The sequence below is a fragment of the Pipra filicauda genome, unplaced genomic scaffold (genome assembly GCF_003945595.2).
Source record: "Pipra filicauda isolate LSUMZ 115617 unplaced genomic scaffold, ASM394559v2 scaffold4_size7858003_pilon, whole genome shotgun sequence".
In the NCBI taxonomy this organism is placed as follows: domain Eukaryota; kingdom Metazoa; phylum Chordata; class Aves; order Passeriformes; family Pipridae; genus Pipra; species Pipra filicauda.
The window spans coordinates 763434-774890 of record NW_024104643.1 but is presented as its reverse complement, the minus strand read 5'-3'; the positions used below and the strand labels follow the sequence as shown (position 1 = coordinate 774890).

The 11457-nt window shown below is 37.7% G+C and overlaps 1 protein-coding gene across 2 annotated transcripts in view; it reads right to left on the bottom strand.

Moving 5' to 3' along the window:
- Positions 1–440: 440 nt before the first annotated feature.
- Positions 441–11457, bottom strand: part of LIN7A (lin-7 homolog A, crumbs cell polarity complex component) — a 50227-nt gene continuing 39210 nt past the window's right edge. Inside the window, exons 5-6 of one of the 2 annotated variants that reach the window (XM_027747807.2) lie at positions 5267–5475; positions 441–3691 (exon numbers count right to left, since the gene is read on the bottom strand). In XM_027747807.2, coding sequence (XP_027603608.2) covers positions 3649–3691; positions 5267–5475 — 252 coding nt within the window. In that variant the 3' untranslated portion in view covers positions 441–3648. Of the gene's footprint in view, positions 3692–5262; positions 5476–11457 lie in introns of both variants that reach the window. The other variant, XM_027747808.2, reaches the window with a different exon arrangement.

Below are 11457 nucleotides of genomic sequence, written 5' to 3'. Positions count from 1 at the left end.
TTCACAGACAAGCAGGGTGAGTGTGGGTCCACTTGCAAGATGTTTGAGCACATCCCCAACTCATCCTGACCTTTTCATGGGTAAGCACAGTGAGTGGGCTGTATTTCTCATCAGACATCTATTGCAGCAGGCAGCACATTCCTGCAAACTGACCCAGAATACTCTCTTGATTTGAAACTTGTTTTATTTTATTGAATGCTGGCTATGGAAATGGTCTCACTAATACTTATGCAAGGACAGTACTACTTCTAGATAATAATCCACTGCTTACACATGGAAGTGTCCCCTAAGCACCTGTAGACACAGTTCTGCGTTAGGAGATTGGTAGGTTTTCTTTTGCAGAACGATTCAGACAGAATTGCTACTTTCTGAAACAGGCGTTCATCCTGTAATAAAATATATCTTCTGTGAGCATAATACATTCTGGTTTAGGCTTAAAATTATGCTTAAAATCCTGTTTTATTTCAAACACAAGCAAACCCACTCCCCTTCTTGTTTAGCTTTTTTTTTTTATTCTAGGAACTTGGTTTGCTCACGAGATCCTAATTTCACTTAGAACTCTAAAACCCCTAAAGTTAGTACATGAATAAACAGTTTCTTCTAGTGCAAATGAGCCATATAATTTCGAGCCTTCTGCAAGAGTTCCCAAAGGTTCCTAAGTCATACCGGGAGCCTGGCTGTGATAAATACGTACACAAGGTACAACATATAGGTCTATGAGATCTGTAGTATTATTCACAAGGGAACTGCAGGTAGATTTTTACATCATCTCTCTCACTCATGGGCATTCATTGACCTTCCATCTATGATTTGTCACTGTAGAAGAAAAAGACAAAAACACAAACTGGTGAGCTTTTCACTTATCAAGGACTATGGAACCCTTCAACGCCCTATAAAGTGCCAGTCAGATCAAATGACACAAACAAAAAAACTAGGGCTAGCACAACAGAGCCATCAACTTCTCTAAGTAAATGCCACCAACACTGCATTCTCTATTATCATTAGATCTTGCATCTGAGTCTCTGGTATAAGGGAACATGATGCAAGAGTGTGTAAACACTCCTTTGGTTACTGTAATAAAGAGACGGAAAAGGCTTCTTGGATCTCCTACCTCAGTCTGCTGCCAGTGCAGAGAAACATGAGAGAGCCCCAAAGGTAAATATGGGCAATAAAAACTTACTAAATTCACTGAAAGAATATTAATTCAGCGTAGTGGAACAGCAAATGCCAGTTAAAACACAATGCACAAATACCTGCAGGCCTGAATGTGGAAAGTGTTGTCCTCCCTGCATGTCTTTTGGGTACTAATTCAGCAATGCACGCGTGGAAGTGTCTTACTGCGTCCAGACCAAAGACACTTAAATCACAAATGAAAATACTGTCTACAAGCAAATGCATGTGATAGGTTTAGGGACAGAGATTATTCCGTGATTAAGTGGCTATGTTTTATTGATCAGTAAGGGGCATGAAAAGTGATAGCAAGTTATTTCTTCCTGTTTCCATTTCAAATTCATTGACAGTTAGATTTCACTTATATTTTTCTTTTATCTTATTGTTAAATGTTGGTAAAGACTAGAATGTTAATTTTAGTGTGTATAAATAATTTATTGAATAATAATATATGAAAATGAATTTGATATGCTTCTTTATATGAATGACAGTCTATTATTGAAATTTATTAATCAGCACATTCCACTCAAATTGTTTGAAGAAGAGGAGGGGAAGAGGTGGAGAGGCAGTTTGGAAAAATGCAGTACAGTGGGCTAACTAAATCTGAATACTTGGTCTCTGAAAATGCAGCTATCAGTGTAATTCAAATCATACTGATGAGATACAGAACAGTTATATGCAGTCATAATAACAATTTATATACTGTCAATATTAATAGCAATGTCTGTTTGAGAATACAGTTTTAAAATAGGTACATACAATTTTATTAAGTATAAAAAGACACTGTGCAGAGCACAATACAATATATTTCATCTTCAGTTCTGATAGTTCTCAAACTCCACTGTCTTAATTGATATTGTCACTGATGACTACTGGATAGAATTACTTCTCGGTATAAAAAGAAGCTTCTCGAGATGAATCCATGCTGCTTGGTTTTAAAAATACAGTAATTTCCTTTTAATGGCTACTTACACTAATCAAATACTGTCAAGACTTTTGGCTAGCCTGCATTTGGTTTCTAACATATGCTATGATACTGCCAATTTCCCCTGTTTTCCTTTGTCTTTCTCTGTTTGAGAATAGATCCTTCAAAATACTAATTGTTTCTGACTTAGTTCCAAGTTCTCAACCAGAACACTGGTTTTGACTATTTCTACATTCCTCTCATTACTGAACTTTCACTGACATCAGCTGGAGTTTTCAACATGCAAGGACTGTAGGGTCCCCTAAGCTCCTTTTTCCCCCTAGTCTTTTCTAATGAAGCACAGAAGGCATGTGAAAATGCTTATATTTTTTTCAGGATTTGGGGGCCCATTTTCTTATTTTCTTGAAAGTAGATGACATCTATAGCCTTCCAGCTTTGACTATATTCTTTGGAAAAGCAGACATGTAAACTTAAGAACTTAGTTATAGATTTTCTTTGCACATTCCAATTTGGTTTAATTAAAAAAAAAGAACTCTAATTTCAAATTAATTTAAATGATAATGTGTGAGTCTTAAAAGAAACAACTTACACTTCCTCCTCTCTAAAATACATTAACATTAGACCAGAAAATAAATTAAAAAATACAGAAATGCAGAGATTATGCAATCACAGTAATATCTGCCTAACAAAGCTTGGTCTTTTGCTAACATTAGCTTACCACATTTGCAATACATGCTAAGCAAAGACCCTACTTCTCTAAAAGGTACATTCAGACAATATATATTTTATGGAATAAATATATAATATATCCAGTTATAGATTTCTGAATAGTAACTATAATAGATACAAGCAATACCTAAGTTTAAAAATACAGTTCTAGGCTTCCCTAACTTTACTACTAATAAAATTAAAGCTGACCTAAAACTTTCTCACTCTGTTGATGTATAATAAAATATATGGAAACACCAAGAGTAAAAAGCCAATTGCTTCTACAAATGGAATACTTTATAAATATAGTAAATTGCTATTTCCAGAGGGAAATTTGAAAATTATAAACAGGAAGTTAGGTTAAAACAGCTCTACAATATATAGTACAAAGTGGTTATGAAGCGTGGTATATAAGTTTGATGTCTGTGGCAAAATTTTGAACTGATGTAGATGTACATTTCTGGAGATAACTATTGTAGAGAAAGATCCTGTCCTCAAAAGCAGCCAATCTTAACCTCATTAAACAAAATTTTCAGTGACTAAAGAAAGCCAACTGGCAAATTTGTCAGAGTAAGGAGTGCAAGATTAGATCAAACAGAATTATTGGAAGCTCTGGACTTCTCTGTTTCATAGGGTTTACCAATCATGCTTTCTCATTAGGAATAGAGTCACAGCAGTAATAGGTATCTGTGACTGCTGTGTGCTGAAAAGCCTTATCATGAAGGTACCCTCTCTATGGCTCACTTAACTACATCAGTCTTGTACTGTATATTCTCCAGATGAATTCTGTTTCACATAGTTGTTTCCTTTTGCTGGAATACTGAAGTACAGCTCTGGTTGCTTGATTACTGAACTCTTGATTGAGGCTTCTTCTTCCTTGAGAATAACCTAGAATTAAAGAAACACATTCCTCACATCAAGCACAAAGAATTGAGGAATTAAGCTGCTGGCTCTCTTTGCCTTGCCTTTCTTCCCTTCCAGTTAAAAAAAAAATAAAATCAGTAAAAATACCTTACTTGCTAATGAAAAGATTTAGGTAACTGAAAAAAATTAAAAACTTCACGTGTATGTCCATGTCCTGCAATGGCCTTGTTTTACACAGAAACCCTACTGAAATACTACTGTTTATACCTCCTGTATGAGTGGAGGCCCTAAGGTGGAATTTAGAACCCACTCAGAGCCTTTGTTTGCATCCACAAATCTGGAATTCTCATGATTACAGGACAGGGGGTTTACAAGACATATCAACAGAGGTCAGTGTTAACATTAATAACAATGAAATCATCATGATGAGCTTCAGTTTTTGACCATCTAGGGACTTTCTGAGTTACCTGTGGACTCATATTAGTACAAACATCCTGTTTTGGGAACAAACAGATATGAGATGTGGAGGGAGATGTAGAGGGTTGGAATGTAAGTCATTGGGACATGCTTCCAACTAGATTTTGTTCAGGCAAACAGAGCAAAGCTACAAATGTATTAATGGCAAAAACTTTCAATGATTTCAGAAAAACTGAATCTTTTAACCTCACATGTCAGATGTTTTGATTACACTGGGAAACTTGCAAACCTCTTGGAAGCTCTTCCAATATTCAATGTCAGTCAAGAGCGAACTAAATACTTCCTACCAAACCTGTACATGAGAAGTAAGCACTTGTAGGTGCCCTGCAGAGTAACCACAGAGTGAAGTTTGGGTTCCCTGTAGCAGGGAAGGGACTAGGAAGAGTTTTCTTCATCTACCACCAGCAAATCTAGATGTTCTGTTGCAGAGTGGCAACCGATTAGCTGAAAATGCATTGAACTGTGTCTAAATCCGGTGGCATATTTTTACTTGTCATAAATGCTCTGCTTTTTAATGTAAAAAATGTTCCTAGGAATTACAGACTTCTTTTGCTTGCAGATAAGCCAGAGCTGCACAGTGGCTATTGATCTCAGGGTTATTAGTTTGAAATTGGCTCCAGAATTTGCTAGTGCCTTTAACCTATTTTCAAAATGTATTTTTAATGGGATAAACCATGTGGCAATGCATCAAATAAGCTGTCCTCATCCTGATTGCAGTTAAGTGCTTGCTGGGTCCCCAGGGGTACCCTCCAGCTCCCTGACTGTCCCGCCCTGGGGCTTCTCCCACCCCGTCCACAGCCCAGGACCTTATGTCAGCCCCAGGGCCATCATCCCCTGCCCCAGCAATGCTCCAGCAGGGCCAGTCTCCAGCTCCCCATAGCCCTACCCCGCCCAGCCATGGGGTCCCACTGAGCTGGACTACCTGTGGGATCATGGCCCAGTCTGTCCCCATCCCCAGGCAGCCTGGGCCTATGGCTACCCTGCTCCTGTCTGGGGCTGGGATGGGCCCTGGTGTCAGACGCTGTGCTGACAGACCCCTGGACGCCTGGGAGCAGCTGGCCCAGGCTGTGTCAGGGTGCTGTCAGTGGACTTTAAGGAAGACCAATGAATCCTCTCACCTACGACATATGGTTTTGCTGTGTAGTTTGCTGCTGCTGCTGCTGCTGAATGAGCAATTGCTGCTGTTGTCGGCGCCGGGCTGTTCTCAGTTTTTCGAAGCGAGCCTCCATCTCCTCCAGCACCTTGGGAGTGTAGCGTACCACCAGCTTGACGCTGTCCTTAGCTGCCTTCAGCAGCTCCACCGCCTTCTCGTGGTGTTCTCCTTCCACACTCTGGGAGCACGGAGAAAAGATTTAATAATGAAAATGGTACTTTGATCTAAAGCTGTGTTTTCTTCATACAGAAAGGCTGTTAATTTTCAAGAAGTTTCCATACCTGACATTTTTCAAGGGACCATTAAAAGAAAGTGTTAAGTGAGACCTATGCATTGCTGGGGATGTCTTAATTTTTATATTTAAAATAACCTAAATCTATTTTAGGTTACAATTACAAATCTAATTTCTGATCTGTGTGAAATTGAGGGGAGATATTCAACAAGCTTTTTGCAAACAAAAATAATGTTGAAAACCCCAAACAAATTGTTTGCAAGGTACAAAAATAAAATCCTATTTAAATGTTGGTAAGAAATGAAGAAATTGCGAGATTGAAACAGCAGTTCCTTTCTTATGCCCTGTCCCTGCTTGGATCATACAGGGAATGACATGTGATGATTAAATAGTCATCATCATCAAATGGTTTGGGTTGGAATGGACCTTTAAGATCATCTAGTTCCAACCCCCCTGCCACAGGGGGATACCTTCTACTAGACTAGGTTGCTCAGAGCTCCATCCAACCTGGCCTTGAGCACTTCCAGGGATAGGGCATCCACAACTTCTTTGGGTAACCTATTCCAGTGCCTCACCACCCTCACAGTAAGGAATTTCTTCATAATATTTAATCTAAATCTACCCTCTTTCAGTTTGAAGCCATTCCCTCTTGTCTTATCACTACATGGCCTTACCCTCTCCAGCTCCTTTGTAGGCCCTGTTAGGTACTGAAAGGCTGCCCAGAGGTCTCCCTGGAGCCTTTGCTTTCCAAGTTGCTGAGCTGTAGGTGGAGGAGGATGCCTGCTGCTCCCCAGGACAACACGTGTCTTAGGAAGTTAATGGCATTGTTCACGTTTAACATTTATGTGATATGGTTTCTCTGTTGGAAATAAACTAGTCTTTATCTGGTTAGTTGTAAGCAATCAAACTGAAAAACAACTGAAACATTACAAGCTCTTGCTAAGGGAATATGTATTTTTCCTCCCTTTCTGGAAAATGCTTTATAGTAAAATGATACCTGCCGTGAAATCAAAAGTATTCCCAAAGGGGCTTAAGTTCTGATTTCTATGCTAATGTTGTTTGAAACAGTATATTTCCAAAACAGGGATGTGACCCAGCTGTGAAAAGAGTGTTCAATTTCTACTATTAAGTGGACTAAATGGAGTGCTTTTCAGGCATGTGGATTGTTCCACACCGTAAAAAAAAAGGGGGGAAATTTTTAATGGTGTATGATTGTCCACATGTGTTGTAGGATATATTCCAAAAAACAAAAGTATTTCTGCACAGAAAAAAACCCAACAGCCTGCACATCTGAGATCTTCGCATGGATTTTAGACCATCTAAAAATAAGTAATTTTCTTTCCACTTAAAATAAATCAAAGTTTTACCACCTGCTGTGTTTTAAAACTCTTATGTATACCATGCTATTTAAAATGGACCTATACCCATAGGCTTCTAGACTTCCAAGGAGAAGCAGCAGCATTCAAAATATTTGAAGTTCAATTCATGCAAAAAGAATAACTTGTTATAGCAACTGCCAGAAGAAAACTCTTTCTATTTTCATCTCTCCTATTTGACTGAGTAGTATTGTGCAAGAACAGTGAATAAGAACTACTTCTGCTGTGGCACAATAAGAGCTAAAAATAATGATTCAAAAGTTTCAAAAAGCAGATACAAATGCTTCTACATAGATAATATAAACAATTCCAGCTTATTGCCTTGCTAGTTATCTTCCTTCTCCTGTTAAATATCTTTCAATATATTAATACAAATAATATATTTGACTCAAACTCGTGTCTGAGTCAACTGACTGGACTCAAGTTTCTACAGAAATTTTAAGATGCTTTGAAAACATCAATGTATCAGAGAAATAATGAATGTCATTTCAGGTGTTGCAACAATTACCAGAAACAGAGAAAACCTTCAAAAAAATACTTCAAAATACAAATTTTGAACTGTATGTTCATGAAAGTCCTCCAGTAGGGCCAAAGATCTTATAGAAAATTCATGATCTGCGATGACCAGATTTGTTAGAAATTGTGAAAAATCAGCTGGACAAGCACTGCTACTGAAAAACTAATTTGGAAAAAGAAGTTGTTTCCTTATAAATATTTGGAAAAAAAAGGAAATTGTTGTGCGTAAGAAACAGTTAATGTGTCTAGTGCTCTAAAGAGAGCCAAAATAAAAAGCTATAGATGAACACTGTTTTGTGAAACTGCTGTAATGAACAAGTCACAGATACAAATGAAAACCTCTTCCCCACATCCCCTAGCCCATAACTCTTCAACAGTGTTAGTTAGAAGACGTGATCATAACTAACACATGCTGTAACTAGCTCCCTTTTATAATAAGCACATTCTTTGTGACTGGCTCTGATACTGGCTTCTCGCCTTAAGAGAAACCGTACAAAATTTGGCTTTGTTCTGTATTTCATTTTTTGCTTGTAAATCGCGGTCAGTATGGCCTGGCATGGACATTCAGAGGAAACAACAGTGTATTCATTGGTGTTGTGATTGGTTTTGCTGTGCAACAGCAGGAACTTAGAACAGGCTATGAACAAACATTGTAAGCTCCCAAGCTACATGATGGTTCTAACTGACATCAATAAGCAATTGTGATTGTTCTGTAGGGGAATAACAAGATGATGTATTTTAATACTTTGTTCAACCTAGTAAACTGCATTTAATTAATGATTCTCTGTTTTCTCTCCTGTTTGCCTCCGGCCTTGTTCTTCCAGTTTACAGACAGTATTTTCTAACCAGAAATGAAGGGTCTGACTTTGTTGCTATCCAGGTCAATGGAAAACTCCCATTGACTTGGATAGTAATGGTACAGAATTAAGCCTAATGCTCTGAACCATAACCAAAGGGGGTAAAATAACAAAGGCAAAGATAGCACTGCTAAAACAAATACTACTCTCCGAACGCACCTCGCTCAGGTCTTGACAGCCACAGTTTTCAGTTGCTATTTATGTGATTGCTATACTTACTCTTAATGTCTTCATTGACGCTTGCACTCCTATTTTCAAGGCATTAAAAACCCTGCACAACAGAGCTGCACAAGTGACATAGCAGAGTCCCTTGGAGTGTGGGAAAGGAAAGGGCAAAGGAAGTTGTTTTGCTGTTTGAATTCTTCCACCTCTGCAAACCTCTGAGGCTGTGCTGGCAAAGGACTCCTGCTGGTATCAGTCATTCCTGTATAAGGTACTTTGCTGACTACATTATGCTGGCTGGGGACATTGCAAGGATCTGACACTTGTTACTTTAGAGCCACCCACCAAACATGGGATTGAATAACATTGTTTTGGAATACATATATTTACTTAATATGTAATTTTTTAATTATATATATTTACTCTTTTATTTTCATTATTGCATCGTCAGATTGCATCGAAGAGAGGAATGCAAAATACTGTAGAGACAAGAACAGCTGAAAGAACTGCAGATATGGTGTAGGCAAACACCAACAATTACTGTATCCTGGTTCACAGACTTGTTATAAATCTAGAAGAATAAAATCCCACTTTCTTGCAGACAAAAAAGAAAATCTGTTAGCCCACAAGTTGAGAGACTGAGAAGAATATTTCTATTAGGCATCTCTAAAGAAATACTTGGGTGACAAATTAGCCATTATAAATCTATTTTGCATCCTTCCTCTGACTCACACAAGGTATCTGATGAATGCAGAATCTTTGCCAGATATGAAGAGGCATCAGCAAGTGCCTTTGCTGAGCCATCTGCAGGGCTTACTGCTTTCAATTTCCTTTATTTTTAAGGGGTGTGGGACAAAAGCATGTAACAAAATCCCCAGTATAATGAGAAAACACTTTTTTTTAACATACATTGAAACAGCTCAAGGAACAGTCATCTCAGTCACGCTCAGATAACAAATCTGGATTCTGAACACGCAGCTCTAATTTTATGTTGATAATTATGAAGTTGGATAACCATCAATGCCTGAGCACAAACAAGTTACAGATACTCATGTTCCACCGCAGAGCCGTCTGTTCTATTGTACATACTGTATATTATTTGCTTTTCTCCAGCTAAATTAAGAGAAGCACAGAGTGAATCAGTCCCAGTGAACAATGCTGATTTAGATCTTTTTTGTCCTGTCTCAAGCTGTCTGCAAACAAATAATCACTTCTATAATGTGTGCCTTTTTAGGAATTATATTTGGGTTTAATTCAGCCCAAAATTGGTTTTTGAAAAGTTGCTCATTACTGTGAGGGTGGTGAGGCAATGGAATAGGTTTCCCAGAGAAGTTGTGGATGTCCCATCCCGGGAAGTGCTCAAAGCCAGGTTGGATAGGGCTCTGAGCAACTGGGTCTAGTGAGAGGAATCCCTACCCACGGCAGGGGTTTCAGAACTAGACGACCTTTAATGTCCATTTAATCCAAGCCATTCTATGATTCTTTGATTCTATGATTATTTCAAGTATGCAACTGCAATTCAAACTTCAAATTCTGTTGTTCAGATTCTGAACACAAAAATATTTCTCTTGTATCTCTACATCAACTTTCTCACATCTACATGCAACTGGGAATTTTGTATTGCGGTTTTTTGGTTCTTTGCATTACCTTAATATATATTCTAGAGCACATGCATGAAATTTTTGAAAAGAGAATCATAAAATAGAGGTGACAGGAGGGTCATATTAAATATATCTTGACATCTGAAGGTTCACCACTTTCCTTTCTGTTATTTGCCTAGATGCTGTTGACAGTAAAAGGATTTTTCAAAAACCATTCATCAATTAGTGAATTAAAACTCTTTTTGTCTGCCTTTTTATTCACCTGTTGGAAGAAATGCTGAACAACAAAATTCTTTGATCTACTTCCAATTAGTGAAGTTCAGGCAATTTACTTCATGAAATATTCAGTTTGTTTCTTTTTCTCTGAGACTAAATAATCTTTTCAGTAGCTTTTCTTTTTTTATTTTGTATCTTTTCTTTCTCATTGTGTATTGGTGCAAGACAGTTTCCAGAAGTAATATTTCTCTTTTGAGAACATTATAGTTGCTATAAGAAATGGTAAAAAGTCCGTCTGAAGTGTTGCACAAATATTTTTTCAAGAGAAAGAGGATATTTTTGAGAGAAACAGATGAAAACACAAAAGCATGCAGAAGAGGGCATTTTTTAAATTGTTTATGGGCTTGCAACAAAGAAGAAATTTAAGTTGTAAAGTCTTATACTTATGACTGGATTTAGAAATTGCTTCTTCATGCCTTTGGTGCATTTAAATGTGAGGTTTAGATGGTGGTTTACACGAAAAGGATTACATTTTCATAAAGGGAAGTGTAGGCTTATATGAACAAGTCTGCTTATGTTTTCACTACTTTACATTCCCTTGTAAAAGGGAACAAAAGCAACGAAATGCAGATTTTGACCATATCGTGGAATCAGAGCCTTGTCCTGTCTATTCCAACAGCCCTTTTATTTTTACCTCCATGTTGATATTCACAGTAAAACTACTGCAAAATACTCCACCTTGACTTACACAAAAAATTAGTAAGTAAAAAATGTACCTGTTTACTGAGAATACATCTCCCTGTATATGTACATTTATAGAGCTGACTTCTCTAACAAAGATATCATCAGACAGCTCAATGAATGTCACTGAAAGAAATCTAGAATGAACCTTCCAGTGCAAATCAGCACCAAACGCGCTTACCAAATTTCTTTTGATTTTATGTGTTCAAAGGCTCTGAAGGTCACAAGACTGCACAGGTGCCACTCATGCAGCATTACTGTGCTTAGAAAGGGCTGTGTGCCTCAGAGGCTATGAAATGAAAGAAAAACAGTTTGTTATTAGGCTTTTACTGCAAAAGGAAAATTATCAATTAAGGACATAGCTTCTTTGTAAATTAGGTAGGTGGTATGGATTCGAAATGAAGCTCTTCAAGCACTCTCCAGTGCCAGGAATTCTAATGGCACAAAGTTGTCAATGGA